The 27,895-nt window shown below is 39.6% G+C and overlaps 1 protein-coding gene across 3 annotated transcripts in view; it reads left to right on the top strand.

Annotated features, from left to right (window-relative positions):
- Positions 1–27,895, top strand: part of pcxb (pyruvate carboxylase b) — a 283,342-nt gene that overhangs the window by 247,923 nt on the left and 7,524 nt on the right. For all 3 annotated transcript variants that reach the window (XM_071477747.1, XM_071477748.1, XM_071477749.1), the window contains exons 20-24: positions 1,155–1,312; positions 2,166–2,252; positions 12,577–12,756; positions 17,499–17,673; positions 18,836–18,909. In XM_071477747.1, coding sequence (XP_071333848.1) covers positions 1,155–1,312; positions 2,166–2,252; positions 12,577–12,756; positions 17,499–17,673; positions 18,836–18,909 — 674 coding nt within the window. The remainder of the gene's footprint in view (positions 1–1,154; positions 1,313–2,165; positions 2,253–12,576; positions 12,757–17,498; positions 17,674–18,835; positions 18,910–27,895) is intronic.

Here is a 27,895-nt window from a genome sequence, read left to right as displayed (position 1 = left end):
CTCACTTTGAATAAAAAAATAATAATAAAAACTCAAGCCTGTCACTTAGTTGTTGTGGATGTATCAAGCTAAGTTTGTCTTATTAACATGGCTGATTTTTGTCATCATTAGCCAAAAGCTAAATGTACTGCCATGTCTGTCATGGCATTAAAGCAGATTTTTCATTTCAAGGTAATCAGCTTTAGCACACCTCTACTGGCTGCAGCAGAATGTCATGAATATGAGCAACAGATGTTTTTCCTTTTAAAAGGATCAAAAAGTATCAAAGGGATTTAATGAGCAGCTCTGATGTGGCAAAGGCAAGATAAAAACGCAGAGTGAATTCAAGCTCACTTAAAGGCTAATGGTACATATTACCTGCACTGCTGTCCTGCCTTTTAAACCATTTCAAGTCACAAACATTTTCTTCATCTTATTAAATTTTTAAGAGCTGTGGGATCCTGGCAAATGATACACAGTAGAAATGTCTCAGCTGACATTTTGGTTTGCTGAGTCTTTCGAGAGTGAGGACCTGGTACAGTAAATCATAAAAACCTGCACTCTGTGCAGTGGTTGGAGACACATCCACCTGCCTGATGGGTTGGAGTTGCTGGCAGACATAGCAGTGTATGCTTAAAAAAAACATCAAACGTCAAACTTGACAGCATAAGCCCAGTGCTGTCACTGTTTACTAGCTGGCACAAGTTTTGAGATGACTAATTTAGATAAATGGCAGGTTGCCACATAATCTTTCACAACAGTTCCACTAATATTTATAGTAAATATCACATCAATTCCCTCTTTTCAGTGGGGAGGGCAAAAATGATCAGAAAGCTACAGATTTTGGCTTTAAATATGAATTAATCATTGCTATACAAGTCAATGCAACATGTGACTCTGATAAACCCAATTTAACCCAATGATTGATAGATAGATAGAATACTTTAATGATTCCTTGGGGAAATTCAAAAAACATTAATGAGACAACTTAATTATAAAGCTTTTATTTTTACCCTTTATTTCACACTATAGAGTTATATCCTGCAAACACAAATATATTACCAATGTTTTTGCATTTTTTTTGTTGCCCCTTGCAGCATCATTGTCTTAAGATGAATAGCAAACTCTGCATGGTGGCCATCGGTCTGATGTCATTCTGCTCTGCTCTGTCGCAGGCATTGCTCTGGAGAAGGTGTTTGACTACAGTGAGTATTGGGAAGTAGCCAGAGGCCTGTACGCTCCATTTGACTGCACCGCCACGATGAAATCTGGCAACGCTGATGTCTATGAGAATGAGATACCAGGAGGACAGTACACCAACCTTCACTTCCAGGTACACTGAGCTATTCTGGTCCCTCTTTGTGTTTTTTTTGACTGTGATTGATTTTGAAGCTAAATAAGTTAAAATGCATTAGGATGGAGTATTGGAGGTTAGTTGGTGCATTTGAGAAGATGTAAACATGGGATTAGCTCAGTGTAACATTACATTTATGTTCACTGTTATAACATGCAACAACTCAATGCATCCATAGTGATTGTACAGTTGTTTTACTGTAATCCACAGTTTAATATAAGGAGTGTTGACACAGATAATGTCATATTCAAATTTAAATATCAACCTACTTAATTTCTCCTACTTCTGGTGAGACGTTGTCTTTTTGGAAATACAACAATTTTTGATGTTTGTGTGTTCGAAGATCCTGAAGAAACTGTAAGACAATGTTCTTAAAAAACTTTTTTACTTTTTTATGTTGTACGACATATTCAGTACGAACAAGAGTCTGCAGAGATTTTGCTGCACACAGTCACTCTCTGAAAACTGTCACAGTCTATTTGAAACAGACTGAATCTACAGTCCTTTGCACCCACAGTAAAAAATATGTGCGTGTACAACCTGGAGCCTCGTTGTGGCCTGTTTATATCAACGAGTATTAAACTAATGTACTGTGGTGCAAATTACAGTTTTCAGTGGATGTTGTACTGGACCATCTGGCCTTTGCTACATGAATATCTTCACCATAAATTTAAGAGCTGAGTGTGTCCCTGCACAAATTATAGCTTGAAGTCACAGGCTGACAACAAATTGCCAAGAGTGGCTTCACTTTTTCCTTAAACAGGAAGTAGTAAAAAGATCATTGTACTCTACTAATTCATACTGTTATTTGCTTCACTGTGGTTGATTGCAGGCTCATAGTATGGGACTGGGAAATAAATTCAAGGAGGTGAAGAAGGCCTACACTGAAGCCAACAAACTACTTGGGGACCTCATTAAGGTGAGACATTTAGATAAGACATCACAAATCCCTCTCTGTTAGCATTAGTGTAACAAATTTCCACATTTAATATGTCTGCAGACACTGATGCCAGAAAATCCTAATTTGACTTGGCAGGCAAGAATATATTCAAAAAATGGTAATATTATCCTATAATACACAACAGCTTGAGTCAGGGATGGTAAAACAAACAGCTATGCATGTTATACAATTGCAACTAAAAGTCAAGCACATAGTGGATATCAGACTTTCTCAATACATTGTGTCTGAGGCAAGTTGTGAAAAAGAATGTGCACAAGTCTAACTTTGGCCTGTATTTGATATTTCTACTTTGGCACCTGTCACACTGGTTGCTTCTGCCAAGCTGCCCCTCTTTCTTTGCATGGCTGAGCCAAACAATCCCAGATTAAGTGTGGTACATCCAGCGTTCTGTGCTGTCTGGATTCATTTTAAGCCTCAGTCTGTTTGACCTTCCCTGGCTTCCTTAAGTAAGTAACTGGGAAGGAAAGTAGGTTTTCCCATTTCCTTAAGTGGACAGTTTTACCCTAACCTGTCAAATACTCAATATTCTGTATTTAATTTCTGTTTTTTACCTCATCCACATATCAGGTAGTTTTAACTAACTTCATCTTTATTTCAGCGGGACAGTCTCATTCAGCATTGACACTGGGTTCAATTATTTCTATCACCTACTTTGTGTTAATTTGGGTAGAAACTCCAGTGAACTAGTTTTTGGTTGAATTCCTGAAGGGCACATTAATCGTAGTTGGCTCTATTGCCAATTCTGCAGTCAACAGTTTCATTCTCAGCCTAAATTCACCTCTTGCCTGCCCTTTTGTTTCTCATTATCTTCCATTAATACTTTTGTTTTCTCCCTTCATTATTTACCACCACATCTTAGTAATAGATCCATCCCTCTTTCATCGTGTTCACACTCGCTCTGTGATTATTTTGTTCTCTCTTTTGCGATTTCTTTCTTTATCTAGCTGCCCTCTCGCTTCTCTCGCTCACCTTTCTCTTTCTCACTCTGTTGCTGCTTTTCACACATTTATTATCCATCTTTCTTATTTTTCTCCTTTCACATTAAAGACATGCTCCCTTGGATTCCCCATTACTCTGCTCTCCTCTCTCTTTTTTTATTGTCTTTCTGTCTCTCTCTCTCAATTTTCCTTCTTGGGTCCCCTCTCCCTAATTTTCTTTCCTCCTCTCTGCTTTCCTCATCAATTCCTCCCGACCTCCTCTACCCTCTCCCCATGCTCTCTATCAATTCAATTAAGACTCGGCAGGCTTCACTGCACAAGCCAATGTTGGCTTAATGTGCCTATGGGTCCTGCTATGCTCTCTGTTGTATCCTGTTAGCCTGACAATGGCTGCGTCTCTCACACTGTTGGCTTGTCGATAAGGGAGGAGGAGTGTGCTTGTCAGATATAGATATAAAGTAGACACACCACACACTGCACTGTCAGTAAGGAGAGCAACCAAGGTGTATACATTGACTGTGATCTCCCACACACACACACACACACACACACAAACCCACACACCCTCAGCACTGCAAAGCCATATCTCTGACACTCAGAGCTGTGGCTGAAGGATTGTGCTTGTCAGAGGACTTAATTTCCAGAGCACTTTACACCAAATGCATGGAAAATTAGAAATATTTACAGGACTGTTTTTGTCAAGTGCACTGTGCCTCCTCACCATGAGAAAGACAAACAACTCTAATTATGTCAGGTTTTTAAAAAGTTATAACCTTTTAATCATCAAAGCATTTGCATAGAAGCGATTTGCATTTAAGTGATTGCTCACTTTCCCAAGCTTATTAATTCTTGTTTGTTTTTTAGCAATGGGTGTACCAACCATTTGTAGTTTAATAATATTTCCAGATGTGCAGCCGAGTGTAATCATTATGTTGCTTTCTGAGCACAAAGCGCAAATTCACAAAATCTGCCTACATCCATGGACTTGATTTACAATTATAAAGGTCCTCTGCTCAGCTAAATGAAGGGGTATGAAAATATCCTTAGCATTAATACTGATTTGATTAGTCTGTGGAGAAAGTTTGAGGTCAGATCAAATGTCTGTCATCATCATCATGCAGCGCTGCACAGCAGCTTAGGACTAAGATCAGTGGCAGTGGATATTTCCCATCATGCTTGCTGCAGTAAAAACATTTAGACACACCGGGCCATGTGCAGCTGGCAGAATGTGGGATGAAAAGGTAAATGCTATGTATTTAACAAATGCGAAAGGCTATTTGTTCTTAGCCAAAAATGTAAAACAGTATTGAAGGAGAACTACTTACTGAGAGCGTTTATTGATCGGAGAGACGGCAGTTTGGGCACTAAGTCAAGCACAGGTGAAGATCTACTGCATGTGTGTAGAGCTATGTTCAATTTATGGGATTCACAAAAGAGAAATGGACTGAGGTGCAGAACAGACAAGGAGGGGTGTAAGTATTATCAGGATGTTGTCTTCGATTGAAGTACACTCTATATCGACTCGGTATCTCTAAAATAGAGAGAGCCTGACTTCGTTTCACAGAGGCCTCTTAAGGCTAAGATGATTGTAGTTCTACACAGCGTCTTCGTTTTGGAGGCGTTTTGAAATTTAAATTGAAGCTTTTCTTCAAAGTAAATGTAGCTCACATCTACCACTGCCCAGTCCAAAATATTTTCAGCCTTTTATATAATTGAATATTGTCGAACTTATTCTCATCTTGAATATTTTATTGTGTTATTAGTGTTGCATTTCTTTCCCCATCAGTGATGATGTCTGGTTAAAATGGATGAGTGTGGTGAAATGCTGTGCTGTTCACTGGAAAAGGGGAATGCTAACTTCAGAGGGAAAAAAAACCCAGTGAAAAGTGTTTCTGTTGAAGAAGCCTTGAAAATGGAGACAAAACAAGTGATTCAGCTGAGTGGTGAGAGATGTTCTGTAACATGTCATCATGTATTATGCACTTCTTGGCTGATACACACCTGCCAGTCGCTTTTCTCCATCATCCTCCTGGTCACGTAGTGGTGCCCTTGCTCAGCCCACAGTGTTGTACCATCACTTGAACAGTATGACGTCAAAGCTGACGAACCTTCTTTGTCAGAGGATAATAGTAATAAGTCATCGCTGCTATTTCTGAAGCTACTAATTATTTTGCTTGAGGGAATATTTGCTGAAGCAACAGCAAAATCAGGTAAAACATACATAAGCAGATCCTACAGGCGCTGTTTTAATAATGTAATCACTGACAATTGTAAGCATACAGTGTGTGTGTGTGTGTGTGTGTGTATATATATATATAGATATAGATATAGATATATAGATATATATAATCATCAGTTATTGCACACAGTTATTACAGACTGATTGATCATTGGGTCTATAAGGCGTCAGCAAAAAAAAAAAAACATTGCAAGCTGATGACACCTACTTTAAAGGCATAGTTAAACATTTTGTGAGTCTCTTTCAGTGGAGACTGTAGAAAGTAATTGTTCTCTGCTCTCATAACCTCCTATAAAACCACAACTTGTCACACTGTGTTTGAACACATTAAACAAACAAGATAGCACATGTTTATGTGCTTAGATGTCCTTGTAGGAGGATGTTTCCCTTGAACAGAGCCAGGCTAAGTTAAGCTAACTTGCTGTTGGCTCTTGCTTTATCTTTACTGTACAGACATGAGACTGGTATCAATCTCCTCATCTAACTCTTGGTAAGAAACTGATTTGGCATATTTCCCCAGTGTGTTACACTGTTCACTTAAATGTCTTCTTTTTTCCAACAGGCAAAAATCCAAACATATTTAGTTTAACTTTACAGAAAACTAAGAAAACCAGAAAATATTCACATTTGAGAGGCTGGAAAAGTTTTTGCTTTAAAAAATCACTTAGTTAATCCATTATCGGTCTCAGCTCTGTTTAATCACAATGTAACAGTCTATTCTTCAAGATCCAGAGTAGTTTAGTTACACAAAGTCCTGAAACCATCACTGACTCACACACAGCTGTAACTAAAGTTTTCTGACTCTCTAATGTCTCTTTCCTCTCAACATGCGTTCCTATAGTCTTCCTCCCCTTTTCTTTCTCGCTCAGCTACATCTCTCACAACATGAGCTTGTCAATATAAGGCAAGTTGTATATGTATTTGTGTGTTTTCTGTTTTCCGCTCTTACCTCACTTATTCTGTCACTTTCTTTTTGCAATTACAGGCACGTGTTCACTCACCTCCACACTGTTAAAACACAAACACATACTCAGTCTCTCTTACTTCAAGCTGGAGCACCTCCTTGTATTGCCTGTGGGGCTGCAGATGTCTATTGCTTTTGTCTGCTCTCCTCTGTCTCTCCTCCCCTCAGTTCATCTGTTTATCCTTTTCTTTCCCAGCTTCTCTTACTCTTCCTGTCACTCTCTTCGTCATCCTGTCTGCCGGTTTCTCCCTGCTCTCCCTCTCCACTTTCATTTCGTTTCATCTCCTTCTTCATCGCTCCCTCCCACCTTTCCTCATTTCGATTAGACTTCCTTCATGTATCTCTAATCTTCCTATCGCCTCTCCACTCCTCCTCCTCTCTGAGTCTCTCCTCTTGTTATCGCTCCTCTCTCCTGTCTCCTCCTCTCCTGACAGGTACCATTCTTCACTCTGCTCCTGGCTTGGCTGGCTAGCATTATTGTGTGTGTGTGTGTCTTTTGTATTTGCCCTCTCTCCATAACACTCTCATACAGATGCACACATGCTGTTCTGGGTGATATAATCCTTTTGCCCATTAGGGGAGTTCAGGTTTGGATAGAGTTACATTTCAAAATAAATTTGAGCAAAATACACAAACACATGACACACAAGCATATAAGTAGATGCAAAAATAACTGCCAGACACACACAAACACATGCCGCAGTACCTGATTTCTGCTGCTAGCAGTGTGGACTCATGCAGGACCACTTAGTGTGAGCTGTACATTAGTGAAAGTGAGAAGATGGACAGAAGGTGGAGGAGGAGCAGCGTGAGAGAGCAAAGGCACACAGAGGCAGTAAGAATAGAAAGGTCTTATGTATCAAATGTGATAATGAGCCTGCATGAAGAACTCCATAAGGTTACAGATGAGTTTAAGAGAAGGTTAGAGACATTACCCAAAGCAGAAAGTTATAAGATGTTGCCATGAAATTTACTACAGACAGTCTTCTTCCCCAGAGGATGACTCCTAATGATGATGATGATCCCCTGCCTCTTGCACCACCAGTAGGGTGACATTTTGTGGCTCAGAAATGTCTGAAATGTCTTAACAACTGCTTGATGTGTAACTATGAACTCTGCTGCAAACATTAATAGTATTTGCACCTTATGCCTTCATCTGGTCAAAACTTCTATTTGTCCACTACTTTAGTTTACAGCCAAATACCAAATGACATCATCCTCAAATGGACCTTGCACTGACAAAAACCCTGATAATGTTTAAATCTACAGAAATGATGCCAATATGACATATTTTACAAATACTTCATTGCTAATTGACAAATGTCTTGTTAATTAATTAAATGTAACTACAACTAATATATGACTAATATAACTTTTTAATACTTCCATATATGTCTCAACATTTTCATTAAAACCTTTTGATTCAAAGGTTCATGAAACAGTTTACTTACATTAGCCCAGTCAAAAGCTAAGCTTCCCCGTGAAATATAATTACATCCTTAACAGTGTGATCTGATATGAACTACTGACATGATGACACTATCTTATCTGTTAGGACTGAGAGGGCTCCGCAGTGAGGAGTTCAGCTGCACACAGGAACAGAGGAAATCAGGTTTATCTAACCCTGCATGGCCAGGATGTGATTTACCTCACCTCGTCTTAAAATATAGAAAAGCTCACACATCATGTGTAGCTCACACACAGTTTGAAATAAGATTTGCTTTTCCTGTGTTGGAGGAGGGTGATTCATCAACAGAGATTGATAATGAGAGTAACACTCTTGATGGATCACGGAAAAAAATAAATATCTGGCAGACGGACAGAGGAGAAGAGGGATGGGGAATGGGGCTAAGGTGATCCATGAGGAAAGAGTAAAAAGTCAACACCTTGGGTTTTACTTTGAAGACGGAAGATAGCAGTTAAATGGGTTAGAGAGGGATGGAAGAAGACGGATGGCTTATGAAGACATAATAAAGAGAAGAGCAACATTTCTTAACTTGGCAGTGAAAAAGATGAGAAGACTAGACTCTTGAGACAGAAAGATGCAGGAAACAATGGAGGAAGAGGGACAGGGTGAAGGTGGAGGAGGAGTGCATAGTCATGCTGCTTTCTTTTTGTGTTTTAGATATATTTCAGAACTCAGCAGTGAGCTTTTGTTCCACAGCTATACCAACTTAATGGCCTCTCCAGGGATTTTAGCAGCCCATTCAAATCTCTTAAGCTTCTCTGTAAACAGTCATTCTGTTAAAGCAATGTATCATTATCTTCTCTATTCATGAACCCAATCTAACTGAGCTTTAGGTGTTGCAGAAAGAAGGACTGAAGTGAAGTGCACACTTGTTTCTGACAGTAGGAAGCATGTCTTACTTGTGTCTTGCTGGGAAAGTACTGATTTGCTTGCAAGGCTGATTTGAGAATTTGCCAATAGGTTGTGGACTTTAACAGGCCCGCTGGGCTGTTTGTCAAGAGATGTAGCTTAGCACTGGAGGATTAATTGCTTTGACACGATAACCAGTGCCAGAACAACCAGAATACACAGCCCTGATCTGTTTCATGAAGGTCCAAATACAGTTTCACAGTTCTAGTTCCAGAAGTAAAAGTCCCTTTGATTTTCTCCACAGACAGTGTTAGGTGACTCACTGCTGGAGCACATGGCTTGGATAGTAATGAAATTCTCCCCATTAAATAATCAGTGCAAAAGATAAGTAACTGTGCTGGAAAAATATTGATCAAAAATATGAAGGTATAAGCATGTGTACAAAAAAGTGCAAGGTGAGAAGTTTACTATGACTCGCACAGACTGTCCACCTGCAAAAAATAGGTTGTTTGTGCAGCAGGTTATTATGACCCATAGTTACGTTTTGTTGTTAGGCAACATCTAGCAGCCAAAGCAATTATGACAGGAGCAAAGGGAGAAGTGCAGTCACAGAGTTTATAGAGTCCACGTGAGGAGGAGGTCTGGGTGGATGGATAGGTCAACAAAATACAGCACTATGATGCAGGAGAACAGTGTTGAATTCCTATGTGGAAATAGCGTTTATCATCCATGACCGTTCGACAAAGTTAGGCACAATGGTCTTATTGTAACCATGACAACAAAGATCGTGTAGTAGTAGAAGTACTTATTTCTACCGAAACCACCATCTTTTCCTAAACCTAACCAAGTAGTTTTTGTGCCTAAACCTAACTAAGCCATGACCATTATTATAATAATCATGGCGGCCAAGGTAGGTATGCTGCTGTCAATACAGTCAGCATGTTTATTATTGTAACCATGACAACCAATGTCCGGTATGCCTGTTGCCATAGGGTGCTATTTCAGGAGAGTCTCCTATATTGTAGTTCAGGTTGGAGGAGTGTTTCACCAAGAAGCTTCCAATTATTGAGCTTAAAATTCAGACACAGCAGGTGGAAGCTGAAGAGAAAACTGAAACACAATCTGCATTTTAATTCAGTTCACTTTTGAACTTGGGGTCAGTGTTGAGTGAATGCAGGCACCATGGCATTGTGTTTTGTTCTAGCTCTGACCCCTCCCTTACTGACTGACTTCTTCTCCATGGCAACGGTGGCCAAGGCTCAGCGGTATTGTAGTTTTATACCTGTCTGCCATGTCAAGGTGACAGAAAAAAATATAAATACCCAGCCCATTTAAGACAATGAGATTGTCAATCTTTCACAGCGTACAGAGAAAAATCATAAACCACTGACAAAATTATACAGTGGTTACAATTACACAATACAATTATATGACTCAGGAAGTAAATACGAATGAAACATTCCATACAGCCAGAAAATGTAAACACATCAAAATGAAATCATTTCAATTTTTAATCATCTGCTCACCAGAATATTCCAGCATTTTGTTGAGTCATTTCATGGAAAATTTAGACGCTTAAATCATCACAGTGCAGTAGAAAAGAAAATGGTCTTTGCTTTCCACTCCTCCAAATCACACAGCTCACACAGTCTCTTTTCCTCCATTATGTTGTTGAATCTGCCAACATCAATAGCCTGTGAAAGAATATTGGCTCTTAACTATGCAATTAAGATCGCTGGCTTCTAGATAAGTGAGATGTACCATATGATTTAGGGCCCAAATTTTGTTTGATATGAATATATGTTCTCTTTTTTCTTTTGCTCTGACAGAAGATCATTTTAAACCTTTTTCCTTTTTAAATTAGGATAAAAGCTGATTGGGGTATCATCACAACACACTCGCATACTGGGTGGATTATTCTGAATGAAAGTGAAATTATTTAAATTGACTACAGATTTATAACAGAACGCCTGCTTTTGAAAGATGATGGCATTTACTATGCAGAGAAGGGCTAACAAAACGCAGTTTGCATAATGAGAGGTGTAGGATCCAGTGTTTTTGGAGGTTCAATCCATACCAGGAGGGCTACAAGTCAGGATAACTGGGCTTGTTGAAGTACAACGGTACACTATATATAGAATATGCTTGGTGTGCAGTTTATCTTAACTGTAGCATTCTGTCATTAATACTGCTGTGTTCGCACTGATGACATTTACTATCTACAGCAGGTTAGAAAGAGATGATTGGTAGTCCTGTCATCTCCAGAGACAAAAGGCACTTACACACACACACACACACAGAGAGAGTTATACTGCACTTGTTCAAAGACTACAGGAGCTCAGCTAGTCTCACGAGGACCCAGCCCCCAGGAGAGTTGTGGTAATCCCAGAACAGCATTTGTGCATGAGCCCATTTGTATATTAAATGTCTCACTCTGGACAATTTGGCATCACATCTCTTAGTAAGTGTCAAGTTTTTTTTTGTTCCGGGAATTCTTTGGGGAACATCAAGTTGATCTATATTTGTTCACCTCTTATCTTTTTTTTCTCTCTGCCACCTGATATTACCAGAGTGCACTAATTGCCAGAAAAATAGGCATCTGGTAGTGTGGGCCCATTCTTTGTCCTCTGCAGACATTAAGATGTCTGTGCTGATGTTGTAGTCCCCCCTCACGTTTGTGGCTCAAAAACAGGACTCTGGCCCTCTGCTGGTGGCTCCCAAAATGAGACAGTAGCTTGAAATTTGAAAGAGGTTGGGTCTTCAGGAGAGTGATGTGAGCTTGTCAAATTTTTCTCACCCCCTTCTTTTTCTTCATAATAAAACCTGCTGAACTGCAAATGAGTTCAAACAAAGTAACCCAAAGTTTTGTATTGTTGGTGGGTCACATTAATTGACCCCTCTCTCTTTTTAAAAACCAGAGAACTAAATGGAAGTGAACAGGAATTCTTGAATCTGTGTCTCCGTTCATTACAATAGAAGAGTAATGTGTGCAATTGATATTTGCATCAGTGTCCTGTTCGCAGTCAAAAAAAGACTCCACTTATCACCATTATGCTAATAGGGATCGCTATTACCATAATGATATGCCATTATAAATAATGAAAGAATGAATACATGTGACTTTAATGAATGTTTTCCTGGCTCTTTCTTCCCTCCTCATTTTCAGGTTTATTCTGTTTCCTCAGCGAAGACCTGTGTAGTTTTGCTCATGGATGCCAAATCAAATGATTAAAGAGACAGTATAGATGTAAACATCTTTTCATTTCTCATTTCGCTCTCCCGGCCCTCTCTTTTCTCTGGGTCACTCGGTGCTTAATCTTCGTCGACAGTATCTTCAGTTAAACAAAGACTGTGTCACCACTTTTCTCTTTTGGTGAAATCATTGTGGATGTTCCTACCTGCGTTACAGTTTCCTGTCAGAGGTACGCAGACCTGGTGCAGCATAACAGACAATTGCAATAGCTTTTTGTCGGGAAAAAACTGAAAGCAAGAATGTGTAATATCATCCTGATAGATTCTCTGTGCGGGTTTTTCTGATGTTTGTCAGATTAAAAGAGCAGTGGTCACATACCAGAGAGAAATAATTACTTCTCCTTGTCTTAAGCAAACTGAGATATCGTCTGTGAGCAAAAGCTGCACTAATACCTCGTGCTCAGTCTGTGGTGAAATAGAATACCTTACTAAGGGCTAAACAGAGCTGAGATTAGCTCTTCTCCTCATCCTCCACCACCTTTCTTTCCTAAACAAAATAAGGGATCAATACAGCATAAGATCAGTAAAACATAAGTTTGATTCACACAGTTCTTTCTTATTTCCTCTCCCAGGTGACCCCATCCTCGAAGATCGTGGGTGACTTGGCCCAGTTCATGGTGCAGAACAACCTGAGTAGGGCAGAAGTGGAGGAGAGGGCTGACGAGTTATCCTTCCCCCTGTCTGTGGTCGAGTTCCTGCAGGGATACATCGGGATACCACATGGAGGATTCCCTGAGCCATTCAGATCTAAGGTACTGAAGTTTGTCCTGCATATGCACATGCACTACATGCAACCTGTATTTTAATGTCTCTCTCAGACTTCTCAGTATTGCCACTGAAGATTTCATGAACATTACTGAAATTTTTAAAGGCAGTTTAGAACAAATGTAAAAACTATGTCTGCTTTAATCAGGAAAGACACAAATTAACATAAATGAATGAAATTTATTCATAAAGACTGTTGACCCTGTTGATTAAATAGATGTATGAGGACAGAGCCTATGAATAGCAGCCAATCTGAGATCCCCCTGAGGGAGCCCTAGGCAGGGCCTTGACCCTCACCACGAGCGTTAAGAGAGAGACAGCATAGGTGAGGAGGTTTAAATGTTCTGCAGCTAAGATGATCACTGGATGATGGAAAAGCCCACGCACAGAACACAGTGAAATAATTGGATAATAGCAGAGAGGTGGACGGATGACGAGATGAGACTGGCTGACATTTGTCCTCCTGCTTGAACTCGGTCTTAAAAGCTTCACTTAGGTAAATGCACAGCTGTATGGACTACAACACGTGTCCCTCTTATGAACCCACAGATAACACAGATACATGCAGGAGAGCCAATTTAAAAGCATGTGTGTACGCACAAGTGCACAGACACGCACACACACAAATCCTGTCACACGCTTGGTTACATCTGACAGTTACGAGTCCCCGTGAGGACGTTGAAAACGGTGAAGAAAAGCCCAATATTGTTCTGTCCTCTCATCTCCTGTGTTTCCTTACCTCTGTCTGTCTCTGTTGTCTCCTCTTTCATGACTGCAAACGGTGAGGGACACACTCTCATGTGCATCAGGGGCCAGCAGCTTTAAGTCTCCTTGGGAGAGTTGCATGAACACACACACATGCACATGAATAAAGGCAAATTTATCACTTTCTCCCAAAAACCTGATGAGACACTGGCATATGTGACACTTCCCAAAAAGTCAGAATGTAATTGTTTTTTTTCCTACTAAACTCTACAGATGCTGAGTGTTTCATCATGTATTTTCAGTGAGCTGGCTGGCACCTAAAATGTGAAATATCTGGTGTGAAACAGTGTCTGTACTTTTTAACGGGAGACTCATTAGGTCACCATGTGTGGCTGGGAGTTGGCGAGTGTGTATGCACTCATGCAGCTCCAGCACATCTGTAAACATTTTTGCAGAGCCTGAAACACTTCTGCCAAAGCTAAAAGATAATTAAAACACAATTAGTATCTTTTTTTTATGCCCGAACAGCATCGAATTTAGCAACTGGCTAATTTTTTCCTTAAATGCCTGTGTCATCTTTATCGTTAGCTTTTTGCTAAATACAGTGCTTAGTTGTAACTTCATGAACCTATTTATCCATTTATTTGTGAATGAATTTGTCTTTTCAGTTACTCCCTCTTTGTATAACCAACCCTCATCGTCATGTTTTTCTGTTCTCTCCCCGTCTCCATATACTTACATACAGTTGGAAGATTATATGATCAAATTTTTCTCATTTAGCTCCCCAGGCAGCTCCACTCTTGACAGTCACAGGGATTTTTCAGTTTTGACGCACTCTCTCCAACCCGTCACCCGCTACCTCTCCATTAGTGTCTCTGAATCTGTCTTATATTTCTCAAAACATGTGGCGAGAGAGTGTCATTTCTGCTTGACAAGATGGTGGACATCTTCAGTATTCATTCAAAGATTTCCATTTTTGTATTTTATTTTTGGTGAGATAGACTGGACATTTCTCAGCATACGTTAATGCAAAAGTTCAGATTTTTGGCCATTAAACTTTTTCTTCTATTACCTTTGTGTCTTCTGGAGGGGAATATTTGCAATCCAACTCATTGCTTTTGCACAATGTATTTTCCATGAGGCTCAGCCAGCTTGCACCATTCATTAAGCATTTAAACAATGTGTCAAAGCTGGAGCTCGTTTTATAGTCTTCAGAGTAAATCCTCAATGCTAACTTTATATAGTTAATGCTGCCAAATTTTTATCTCAGCCACAAAAGTCAGAGTATTCCTCTAAATCTCCCCAACAGATATTCATACCATGACAACATTAACAATCCACCCTTGATATTTAATGCACAAACACCAGGAGGCTTTCTCACACAGCTTACTGAGGAACTGACTCTCCATCCCACTGATTCAGTTAAATTCAGAGTACAACTTTGCTACAAACCATTTTTGATTTCCTTTCACAATGTTTCCTTTTGTGTGCCCGTGTTTACGTGAAAGCTGCAAGTTTGAGATAAATCTGATAAACGTTACCGTCATTCACACCATGTCTTGGGGTACAGTTGGAGGATAAATCCAAACAATTGGTGTCAGACTTATGTAAGTTAAAATAAACATTGTTCAAAGGGAAGAAAGTAAAACATTATTTTATGAAATGATTTCCTAAAGCAGTTTGAGCTGTGTTAGTAGCCGTGGTTTGCCTCATGACAGCCATTGACTGGAGGCAAAACTATGACCATGATTTACTGCTACTTCACTGCATCTGTTCATCTTGTGTGCATTTGGCTGTTATTAGAAGCTCTAGTGTGATTAGTGTATTAGTTAGCAGCATTAAATTTTCTTTTAGTGTCTGTGCTTATATGCCCATGTTAAATTATTGCATGCAAGACAGAGCGATATCTGCATCCCTGTGTGCTGTAGCTGAGGGTTAGACTTGCATGCAAGCATCAGGGAATAAGTATTGTTTCTTTAATAGAGCTTTGGTGGCATTAATTAGTCAGCAAGCAGTCACTCCAGCATTATATCACATGCTCTCATATGCAGACCGTCACAAATGCACACAAGTAGTTTGCATGCATGGGGAAGATGCAAAGTGGTAATTGAGGCGTTTCCTCATATTAGTTCTGTCACGCTCATTCCATTTGTGGTGTGGGTGGACAGGGCGAATGGACAAGGGAGAGAGGGCAAGAGGAAGAAGGAGGGAGACAGTGGGAGGATGGAAGGGGAGACTGGGGTAGAAAAACAATAAGGCCATCAGAAAGACGGTGAATTCAAGACATAAGATGTTGTTAAAAATACAGCAGCATCCCTCAGAGGTCCACTCTCAAAAATAAAGAGAGGGAAAATCAGTGACAATAAAAATAGAGAGTGGGGGTGGGCTGTTGTGTGGTTTAAAGAGAAATTAGGAGAAAAAGCAAATAACCTTGAAGGAAGAGTCTTTTCTTCATTCATTAATGCAGGCAGTCACACACACACACACACACACACACACAGACACACACACTCAGTCAGTCACTATCTGTGTGTTTCACACTTAAAACAACATTGCAGTTTAGGTATAAGACATCCTCAGAGGACACAATGTTAATGAGCATGGACTCCAATGAGCATGCCATCTTTGAAGTGTCTTTCTCTCACACACACAAATGAGTCAGCTATCTTTGAACTGTTAGCTCTGTGACTAATAACATTGCACTGGGCCCTTTGTCTGGAGATTTCCGCAAGGCATGCACACACATGCACATGATGCACATACACAAACGACTAGTGAAGATATGAAATGCACAGAATACAACACAGCAGTGCGCACACATTAAAAATCACAACATGTAAAGTAAAAGTATGCACAGTATGTATAAGCGCAGAGGAGAACAGGTCGATTGAATGCTTAAGTTAATGCACACAGCACTATGTTTTAAGTGTAAATGAATGAAAACACGCCTAAAGATTACCAATATAGCACTTAGCATGTTTAGGCATGCACTTTAGACGATGATCATTTTAGCCTGATTGAAGCTACACATTCAAAGAAGTAGCACAAAAAAGCTTAGCTATTAGCTTATTCTGTTTGCATCTTTCCAAGAAACATTGGTTGAAGCAGTGACACAGACTAAATAAGCTTATTGTATGAAGATTCCTGCAACTTCCTCTGAGCCTGGGTAGACTGTGGTTCATCATGAGCACATGGACTGTAAAAATAAAACCAAACAGCGGCCTTTGGGAAAAATGCCTGGGTCTTGCCATAATCTCTTCACCAGACATTATTAGTAGCAGCAGATTGATTTGTCTCTGCAAGTTTTGTTAGGTACCAACAACTGTGTGGGCAGATAAAATGTCATATCATTAGTCTCCACTTTCCACAATTACCCTTTTTCTCTCCGTCTTTCTTCTGGGCTCTTTTTCTCCTTTACTACTTACAAGAAAGAACGAGGATGATGTGTCACATGCGGCACCACTGCAGTCATTTGATGGGCTGATGGTACTTTACTGGAGAGAAAAAGATGAATTGAGAGTGAGTGGGAGAGATGGAGTGAACAAAAGTGGAAATCACTGCAGATCTTAACACAACAGTAGTCACACTTTTATGCAAATTTAAAAATAACTTGCATTAATAAGTTTTATATTCTCTCTGATTCAAGTGTTTCTCTGCCTCTTTCTCTACTCCTCAAAACGGCTCCCCATGTATCCGAATCTTCCTCCTCCTCCCACCCAAAGTCTTCATGTCACTTTAATGCTTTGACAGGGTGCAGCTTTTATGCAGACGTATAGTCATGAAGTTCAGTGTGAAGGTTTTACCAGCACTTTGTACCTCCCACATGCCTTATGAGTCCCATGGGACTGTTGGGAATGGGAAAACATTCAGAAAGGCTATATGTCTTTGAATAAAAACTTAGCAACATGTTTGTTTCCCCTTCTCTCTTCTGTTTTACATCCTTACCCTCTTCACCTCTCTTGTTTCCTCTCCCTTTGTCTTCCTTACTTCCTGCCTTGTTTCCTCTTCTAACATCCTATCCCAGGTGCTGAAGTCTATGCCCCGTATTGAGGGTCGCCCCGGTGCCTCTCTGCCACCTATGGACTTCAAGGCCCTGGAGGAGGGGCTCCGAGCTGCACACGCTGATGAAATCACCCCTGAGGATGTGATGTCAGCAGCCATGTACCCAAAGGTGTTCCAGGAATTCAAGGAATTTACCTGTGAGTGGGCAGTTTTAATAATTGACTGATAATTGATTGAATTTTATCTTCAGATAATGGTTTGTTTGAAATGTGCTCTTAATGAAATGTGCATTTTATCAAATTGGATCTGTTATATTGAACAAGTCTGGGATCATGACATTTGGTTTCCAACACATAAATACACACACACTCGCATTCTCATTTGTATTATTACTGGGGCTTGAAATTAGCACGAGTCAACCTTAAGTCAGGAACATTCATTATAAAGTTCAGCCATTTGGTAGAAATGTTGTTGTGTTTGGAAGTTTGGGTCTAACACATAGGAAACCAATCACATGCTGCAGATTCTGTTGAGCCCCAAAGGGGAAGCGATGCAGAACCCAACAATCACCTGTCATTCAGGTGGTGAATTTACATAACACACAAATAAGATGCCAGAACAGCAAAGAGTGGTGCTAGAGGGAGAAATCAGCATAACCACTAACTGCATTTGTAAACAGGTGTAAGTTTGAAATAAGAAAACAGTGGCAGAGCCATCCTGAGTAGGTTACTGTATGGGGTGCATGGTCGCAGATAAGTCAACAAGGTAAGGAAGATGCTGACACTCAGACTTAAATAGTGTTGATGTTTAGTATGGAGCAATCAACAAAGGTGTTTCAGATAGGCCATCATCACCCTGAGAACAGATATATATATATATATATATATATATATATATAAATATCCAGCTGAGGTCACAACACGATTGCCGATTGATGAGGTACATCTGTGAGTTTGAAGCACACTCAGCAGCAGCCACCGCAGCAGCAGTGTGTGCAGAAGGCAGCAGACTGAAGAGGATGACTGCTCAAGGAGTCAAACTTCAGAGTAGCTACAGTATCATTCAGCTGCCTGGATTAATGCAAGCTTAACTGTTGCTTTGAGGATGGAAAATCTATTGGCACTGGTGGTTGTAATTAGTGTTCAGCTTCTTTGTTTTTCTCTGTTTCTTCACTTCTTGAGCTTTAGACTAAACACACCCTGATCCTGAGTTTTCTAATCACATTTCTGATATCAGACATGGGAAATCATTAACGTGTACACACATTTTGATTTTGGTTCGTTGTCATCAACGAGGATCAATATCACAATGGCAAAACATTTGTTTTGTTATTGATGCAACATCGCTTTGTTTTTTCAGCTAACTTTGGCCCCGTGGACTGTCTCAGCACCAGGCTGTTCCTGGATGGACCCAAGATCGCAGAGGAGTTTGAGGTACACAACTTAATGCCAGAGACCTTAAGCTCACCCTTTTAACTTTATTGTTTTATTTTCTATATGGATTTAACATAAATCATGTCTAAAGCTGAGGGCGACATGCTGATGAGCATGTGCATTATACAGTGCACTTATAAACATGCTCACTAAAAATTCAGATAAAAATAATACAACTAATGTAAAATATAAAAATACCAGCAATAGTTTGTGTTACATTTATCAAGAGTTGAAAGGTGTGTTAATAATTAATACAGTAATACTGTGATAATACATTTAATATTAATAGTCATTTATTCACTAATCAGTTTAGCACTTAAATAAATTCTGATGTAATAGCAGTTCCACAGAGAACAGACATTATCAGCAGAAATGTTTTTTCCATCACTGCAGATGGCTGAGGTTTGATGCAGTTTGGTGCAGAGGCACAGTGAAGTGCTGATAACACAGTGGGGAGGAAAGAGATATTAACACTTATCAAGGGAACAACAAACAGCATTTCTGATCCCCCCCTGGCCATCAGATTGGCCTTCCTGCACAGAAATAACAGATTCATTTTGTCATATGATGTTTGAGAGTGGGCCAGTGAAAAGCACCAAGGGCCAGTATCTCCGACCAAAATATAACTGTTACCCATTTCCAAAGCATGCACCCTTTGTTTATTTATTTGTTATGTTCATTCTCCAACAGGGAGGCATCCAAACATGCAGTCCAATGAAGCAATAAAACAAATGAGTCAAATTCACTTTGCACGCAAACTAATTAGTGTGGCACAGGAATGCAACAATGTCTTGGGGAGAAGATGGGATAACTGGCTGTCACTTGGAACAGCGAAGCCACAAATGTGAAACTGACACATTCCTGGATAATATTGATATTTAAATAGGAAACCATTTCCTCTCCAACTGTTACATAAGCAGAATCAGCAGGCTGGAGATTGGCTTGAACATACATGGGGTCCGAAAGTGGTCTCAGACTTTTGGACCACTCTGTATAGTCAGCAGAAATATTTCAAGATGTCTGCGGTGCTGATTGGAAGTTTCTTTCAGAACAGGAGACAGATGCTAAAAAAGATGCTGTTTTAATCCAGGGAGCGCAGTGTAAACAGAGAAAATTTCAAGAGAATGACAGAAGTAACCGCTGTGATGAGCAACACTCAAACTAAAGTGATTGTTTAAGTCCAGATTGAAGAGACTGTTGAAACTACTGACAGTAACCTTTGCAACAGATGTCAGAATCAGACAACAGATCAAAAGGAAATGTGCTTTGCTTCTGAAGGAGATGTTGGAGGAGTCTGTCACTCGATGTGTCATCTCACAAAGGAATGTTTTTTGGTACAATATTCAAAACTTTTTTTTTTTGTTTTTTTTTTTGTAATTAAAAACTACCCTTTTCTAACTTTTCCTGTGTGTTATAGGGAGGAGTCTTTCTACAATAACAAACATGCAGGCTTGAAGAATCAAGTGGCTGTTTGGTGTAGGAAGGACAATGACATTACATAAAGAATATAAATAGTATTTCATTAGATTTTAGCTTTAATTATCTCTGAGTTCTAAACTGAGACACTTCAACATTGACACATGACAGAGGGAAAACAGGCGTAGTAGGATGTGTTGTTTCACATAGGTTTGTTAGAGAAAAGCAGTGCAGTTATGAGTGTAGTCTGATGTTAAGAGTGGTGATGCTGTGTGAGACAGCACTTTTTTTTTTTTAACTTGGCACATTTACCCAGTAGGACACTGTACCTATGACCAGATGGCGGCAGCAGGCAACGTTGCCTTCCAGCTCGGCTTCTGGCAGCTAATGACCAGTTCTTCATATTTGCTCTTATGTGCTTTCAACATGTATATCAGGGCCAGCAGCACAAGCTCCGCTAAAGCTTTCTAGATAAATATACATTTTACATATGCACGTCACACGCTTATTTGGTCCAAATAAACATAAACACAGAGTTGCTAATAGGAATCTACTTCCTGAGCAACCAGCCAACAAACCAGGCAAACTGTTTGGTTAACCAGCTAGCAGACTACCTATAGTATTCATCTGCAGTGAGCACCAGACTTTCTCTGTAAATTAAATTTCAAATTGTATTTGAATAATGATCAAAATCTTGCTTTTGAGTTTTAAATATGGTTAATAATTTCCTAAACCCTTTCTAATCACTTTGGATCTCTTTGGGACACAGGCGTTAATCACACTGAAATTCATTTCCCCCTTTGAAAGCCTTGTGTTTATTGACTCTGCAGCACATCAGGTACCTGAAACTGTTTTCATTTCTCAAAATGACAAAAACCCTTCAGTGTTCATATTGAAGTGACACTTGTGGAAAGGCTACTGCTCATTTTGTCTCCTGACAGCAGGAGCATTTTTAATCAAAAATACTAGCACCTTTATCTCAAACAGAACTTTTTCCAAGGTGTTTTAAAATCCACTTTGTCAAAGACCGTTACATTTTGTAGAGTTCTGCAATGAAGACTGAGTTAAGCTGCTACAGGGACAGTTGAGTCATAACTTTATACTCTCCTCAGGTTTTATATCTTCAGTATTTTGTTTTCATATCTCAAATGAAGTGTGTATTTTAAAGAGCACTTTTGTTTACCCTTCAATCACCTGTTACTTTCCACCATTTCCACAAAGCTCCTTGTCTAGGCTCTGCATCATTTATACTCATCTTTCTCTCAGCGTTAGTTATAATCCCAGTAAACCCTAACACACATCATTCATTATGAGCCATCTGATCCTTCTACATACTTTCCTTCATTATTTTTGTCGTGATTCTCTCATTATGAGTAACACACACGCACACAGATTTAACTGACAGTGATTCAGAGCAACCAAAGGCAACCATGCTTAATTACTGCCTCATTTCACTGCAGCAAAATGGTTCCAGGCTCATGTTAATTGATTTTGTTATTATGAAGGACAAGGAGAGCACCGCTACTCTGCTGCTGTATTATTATCAAAGAATCAGGAGCTGAGTTGATTGTACTGATCTAATTCTGACCCTAAATATGGGCAGTCCCTCCACCCTCCTTTCTTGTTAATCACCCCAGGGTGCGTATCATTTTATCAGGCAAGTTAGAGATCTGGCACAAGACCCTCAATCAGATCAATAATAACTCATTACAATAAATATTTTGATAAAGACTCATTTTTTTTCAATTCTTTATTTTAGTTTGAAGTCACAGTTTAGTTAATACAGTGCATTTTTTTTTCAATTTCCTACAACATACTAAATGGTTGGCTTCAATCAAATCTTCTTTATTTGGAGTCCAAACAATATTCTTCAACAAAAAGGACTAAATAATCCCAAAACACTGAAACTGCACAACTGTTGTTTTTCTACTATCCCTATTCACCTTGCTTTGCTGCAATTTATCCCATCTCCGACTGTCACTTTAAGGACTTTCAGGCACTTGAATTTGTGCTCAGCATCAGTCAATCATCACCACAGAAACAAAATTCCCCCTGTTGTCATGACAATGGGTACTTCCCCCCCAGATCAGGTCCGATTAAGCAGTACCAGGTGAGAGATAGAATAAAAACACGTCAAAAAAGTGACCTGTCAAACGCAGGATCAAGTGTCTGTTAGTTGTTTATTTTGTTTTTTGTTTATTCCTTTTACTGTGTAAAAATTCCTCAAGGACTGAGTGAAGCTCCTGTATGAGCAACGACTGATCTCGCTGTTGTCATTTCTAGTCCAATTCATTTTTACTAGTTTGTGAAAGTATGCTCAGGTAATGTGCTGCTCCATCTTGGTTTGTGTAAATCAAGAGCAGTGCATATAATGGTTTTTAATTTCAATCAAAGCATGGATTTGATTGAAATTAAATTTCAATTAGGCCATTTCATTAGGTACACCTGTATAATCATTACTTAAAAATAAGTAATGTTGTTGCATCAAGATCATAGTTAGTGTTGGTGTTATGCTGGACAACCAACAACTATAAACATATTATCAAATTTACACATTAGCGACAATGTCAGCAACACCTAAACATTAGTTGTACACTAGTCGTAATACCAACTAATTGTACAGATGTTTTTATAAAGGATCCACTGAGTGTATGTTACTTTATAGTAGAAATCTCTTATAAGAATATAAGGAGATTGGTACAACTGAGATGACCATCAAACTGCACTGTTCGTACTGGCGAGTAAATGTAGAGCACTCGAGTTATCAAATATCATGTCCACACTGTGATGTGATGTTTCACAGATACATATTTGAACTAAATACTCGTACATTCCACCACTTTGCTGTGACGCACACACTCAGACTCTCTGTCACGTTCAGTCAGTCTAGTAAACAACTGGAGCTATGGCCTGTATAGACTGTACAGATGTACCTGATGTGCCTCAGTTGACTTTTTAAGACGTGAGGTGTGTGCATGTATTACCCATGCTGGTTTGATGTGAGTGTTAAATATGTTAGAGGCTGGCTCACTGTTGACTGTTGTGAATGGCTGCTGCTGCAACCTTTTGAGATTCATATCAGAGATGGTAATTGTTAGGTGCTCATGAGAGGCACATTTCTTTTTCCGCTCATGCATGGCAACTTTTCCAGTGCTGATTGCAATAGTCAGGCCACTGAGGAGCCCCAAGGAGAGGAAATAGCACTGAGCAGTCAAAGCAATTTGGTAAGTTTTCAAAGTAGCAATGTGTTTCTACTCAAGGTAGAATTACTCACACCAGCATGCAAACACTAGTCCTTCACCTAGAAAACACCTATCTACTGTAAATTGAATGCAGGTACCTGTATAATCTGATACTGTTTAAATGCACAAAATCCATCCATCCATCTTCCGCCACTCATCTAGGTTTGGGCTCTGGTGGCAGCAAGATAGTCTAGATGTCCCTCTCCTACCAAACACACTCCACCCCCTGAACTTTAAGATACTGAAGAAAATACCCCAATAATTGGAGCACCCCCTCCAGACCCCTTTTTTTAAATATAGGAACCTCCCTGATCTCAATGCAGCATTGAAGAGGCGTGTCAACCAAGACAGCCCAACAATGTGCAGAGGGGTCCACATCTCAGGGCGAATCTCATCCACACCTGGCGCCTTGATGCTGAGGAGCTATTTAGATTTTTTTTTTTTGCCATTTTAATGCCTTTATTTGATAGAACCAGTAGAGACAGACAGGGAGAGAATAGAGGAATGACAAGCAGCAAATGGTCCGGCCGGCCAGGAGTCGAACTGGGGACTTGCAGCTCAGGGCATATGGGCTCATGTGGTATACGCCCTAACCCTTCGGCTATCAGGTCGCCCCACTGAGGAGCTTTTTGACTACCTCAGTGACCTCTGCCTCAGGTATTAGTGAGGCTTCCCCTGAGTCTTCAAACTGCGTCCTCCTCAGAGGACATGTTGGCCGGGTTCAGGAGTCCGTCAGTGTTCTCGCTACTGCCTGATGATATTCCCAGAGTCTGCACTTCTCCCACCTGGCTGAACAGAAGTGGGCCGAGCCCCGCTTTCCCCTCCTGCACCAGTAAAAAGTGATAGACAACCAGGAAATATAATTTAGCTTAACAAGGTTTTGTACAGCATAAATGCAACAAATACACTGAGCCAAAGTGTCCAGCGAACATGGAGTTAAATTTGGTTGTTCTGTTAAATTATCTGCAATATAAAATGGATGTTCTCCAGAAGATGAAGCAGAAGAAAAGCCTTTGAGCTTGTCATTGTGGGCTTTCGTTGGCGTTTGTGATAAATCCATAGTGACGGCAGCAAAAGACAGCAACTGTCCGTTACAGATGACTCTTGCAGTACTTACGCATCCACACTATTAACTGTATATTTGGAACAAAAGCTGTTTATGAGCTCTTGGCAGCTAGTCTGTGAGGCACACAGTGGAAATCTTGATCAAAACAGATTTAAGCACCAAATCTTTTTGAGCACTGAGCTAGACCTAAAGCCCCGAGTTGTTGATGTTGTGGGAAGTAGATATAAAGGCTTTCACAGTAATCATTTGGTATTGTTTTGCTCTTCATTTCAAGCCTGTTGTAAATCCAATACAAGAGCCTTATCAGTGAAAGAGTGAACAGCAAGCCTAGAAGATTCCTCTTTGTATTCTGATTGTGGTGGGAGGACACAAGCACTACAGTTTTTTTTTTTTATGATGTATAATTTCTTGCTCTGTAAAGATTCAGTTTCACTTCATTGTTGACTGATTCAGCAAGTTTCTGACAAACTTGAGCATGTTCAAACCCACTTAGGCACGTGTCCCTGTAATAGCTTTTTAAAGACCAAATGACCACTTAGTGATATTGCATCTATTTAGAGTGTATTCATATACACAAACATACACCTACACATGGGTGACAGCTCTGTCCATCACTGCGAGCCACCCGCACATACAACACAAGCAGGAGGAAAAACACATTGACCTATCTGGCATGTGCTGATGACTCAGTACTGTATTAATCATGTTTGATGGAAATATAAACAGATTTTCACAAACATGGATCTAGTCATACACATCCTATCAGTGCTAATGTGTACAGACACCAACACAATCTCATTACTCTGTCACAGGCCACACAAGGCATTAATAAACTCATATCAAAGACTTGATGGGAAGTATAATGTGAAACTTGTTTCACTCAGAGATACTGTGGATCCAAGTAGATAAGAAGATGAATTTGACAGAAAAAGCTCTGTGCTTTATGGTACTGGCTAAATAAACAAGAGAACCATGAGGGGGCTGTATAGACAATAACACAGCAGATATATCACTGAGATATGGAAAATACATAATACATTAGAGATACTATCACATATATGGTAATAAGAGACCAAAACAGGGGGAGGCTGAGTGGTTAAGGTTGGATTTGATAGAATTTATTGATTTAGAATCAATTTACATAGTTTGTTTAAGGGTGTTAAGGGACACATTCTTAGTTAGAAAATATGTTTATTTAATGCTTTACCCAGTGTTGAACTGTTTGCACAGGCAAGTTGATGTAGAGCACTTAAGTTCAAAATCCTGTCCTTACTGTGACTTGATGTTTCGTGGATACATTTTTAAATAAGAGACTTGTAGTTCCCACAACTTTGCTGTGACACAAGCTTTGGAATAATTTAGTCACTGCGGCGAGTTCAGTCAGTCTAGTAAACAACTGGTACCTGGTGTCCAAATGCCACGCTACATACTAATTATAAGCAGGTATTCAGTACAGTGGCAAGAAAACGTAAGTGAACCCTTTGTCTTCAAATGTGATCAGATCATCTAAGGAAAAACATGAACAAACACAATCTGTTTTGTCTAACACCCAAATCATTGTGCTGTTCTTGTCCACACAGAATGCATCATTCAAATATTCACAGTGTTGGTTGGAAGAAGTATGTGAACCCCTATCCTTATAACATCAACGAATGCCAAGTGGAGTCAGGAGTTATGAAACCTGGAGCCCAGTCAATGAAACCACTTGACTTATAAAAAAACACCCAAATATTTTTAGTTCCCTAATTACAAGAAGTATCCTCTCCTGTGAACCGTGCCTCAAAAAACAGAAGACTTAGGACCCAGAATTGCTGATTTGCATAAGGCTGGAAAGGGTTGTAAAGTCATCTGAAAGAGTTTCAATATTCATCAGCCCACACTCAGACAAACTGTCTATAAATAGAGCCCATTCGGTTCTGTGGCTAGTCTCCCTAGAAGTAAAAGCAAAAGGTTCAAAGGAATCATTGGAGCTAGTTAAGTACTGGCACCATGGAAAAATCCACTGCTCTCCAAAAATGTTTGTCAAAGAGCATCTTGACACGCCACAACACTGCTGGGAAAATGTTTTGTGAACTGATGAAACTAAGGTTGAATTGTTTATGACAAACATGCAGATCAATGTACATTGTAAAAAGGGCACTGCATTCCAACATTAAAGCATCATCCCAGTGGTGAAGTGTCATGATTTGGGGCTTTGCCACGTCTGAATTCCCAAGTTTATTGAGGTCTCCTACAGGATAAAGTCAGGGTGGCTGTCTCCTGGGTGATGCAGCAGGACAATGACCCTAAACATCAAAGTAAAGCTACTACAGAATGACTTCAAACAAAGAAAATCCACCTTTTGGAGTGGCCCTGTCACAGCTCAAACCTTAATCCAAGAGAGACGCTGTAGAATGACCTTGAGGGCTGTTCACACCAGACATCTGAAGAGTATGGCTGAGCTGAAGCTGTTCTATTTGGAACAATGGTTCGCAAGTACTTGTTTGAGGTTATTGATGCCAGAGGAGGCTTAACCAGCTTTTAAATTATTAGTTATTAAATCGAAGCATTCACTTATTTCTTCCACCAGCATGTGAATGTTAAATGGGTGTGTTCAATAAAGACTTGAAAGACTGAAATTGTGTTTGCACTTTTAGCTTAAGCACATTGCATTTGTCTATACATGAGACTTAGATGAAGATGGTATCGTATTTCATAATCAAACTCCAAAGGGCTCGCATACTTTTTCTTGTCACTGGATGTGATGTGGTGTCACATTGGAAAAGTAGAACAATTAAGTTAAGTCAAAACTTAGTATGTAAGTGTGTTGTTGATTGTCTTTTGTCCAACAGTACAGTAAACAATGGGAGCAGAGGAACTACTAATAATTGCTGACATAGTGAAATAGCTTTAGGAAGATTTTGGAGAATGAACAAAATGTAGAAAAATGTACAATATCTTTGGTAAAACATTGAATTTTCTCTTTGTTTAGCTATTTTTTATTTGCAGTGTAATTGACGTATTACAATGCATGTATTGCATAATTTCCTTTCAGTACAAACAGTACATGTCTATTTATACACTAACTGTAACAATATACTATTAGAATTAGTATATAGTGCATGCTGTATAAAATTAGGAGTGGTATTATGGAATCAGGACACAGCTTGGGTCTGAGTTAGCATGTGCTCGTACTATGTCATTAGTTGCAGAAACCAGTTGTGGAAAGTAGAGAATTTATTTTTACATATTTACATCCTTTTATCTTGGTATATCTTTTCTA

This window comes from Trachinotus anak, unplaced genomic scaffold (assembly GCF_046630095.1).
Source record: "Trachinotus anak isolate AG129_WGS33_773 ecotype Australia unplaced genomic scaffold, CSIRO_AGI_Tana_v1 ptg000005l, whole genome shotgun sequence".
In the NCBI taxonomy this organism is placed as follows: domain Eukaryota; kingdom Metazoa; phylum Chordata; class Actinopteri; order Carangiformes; family Carangidae; genus Trachinotus; species Trachinotus anak.
Note: the sequence above shows the minus strand (reverse complement) of the source record. Positions and strands in the feature narration are given on the sequence as shown.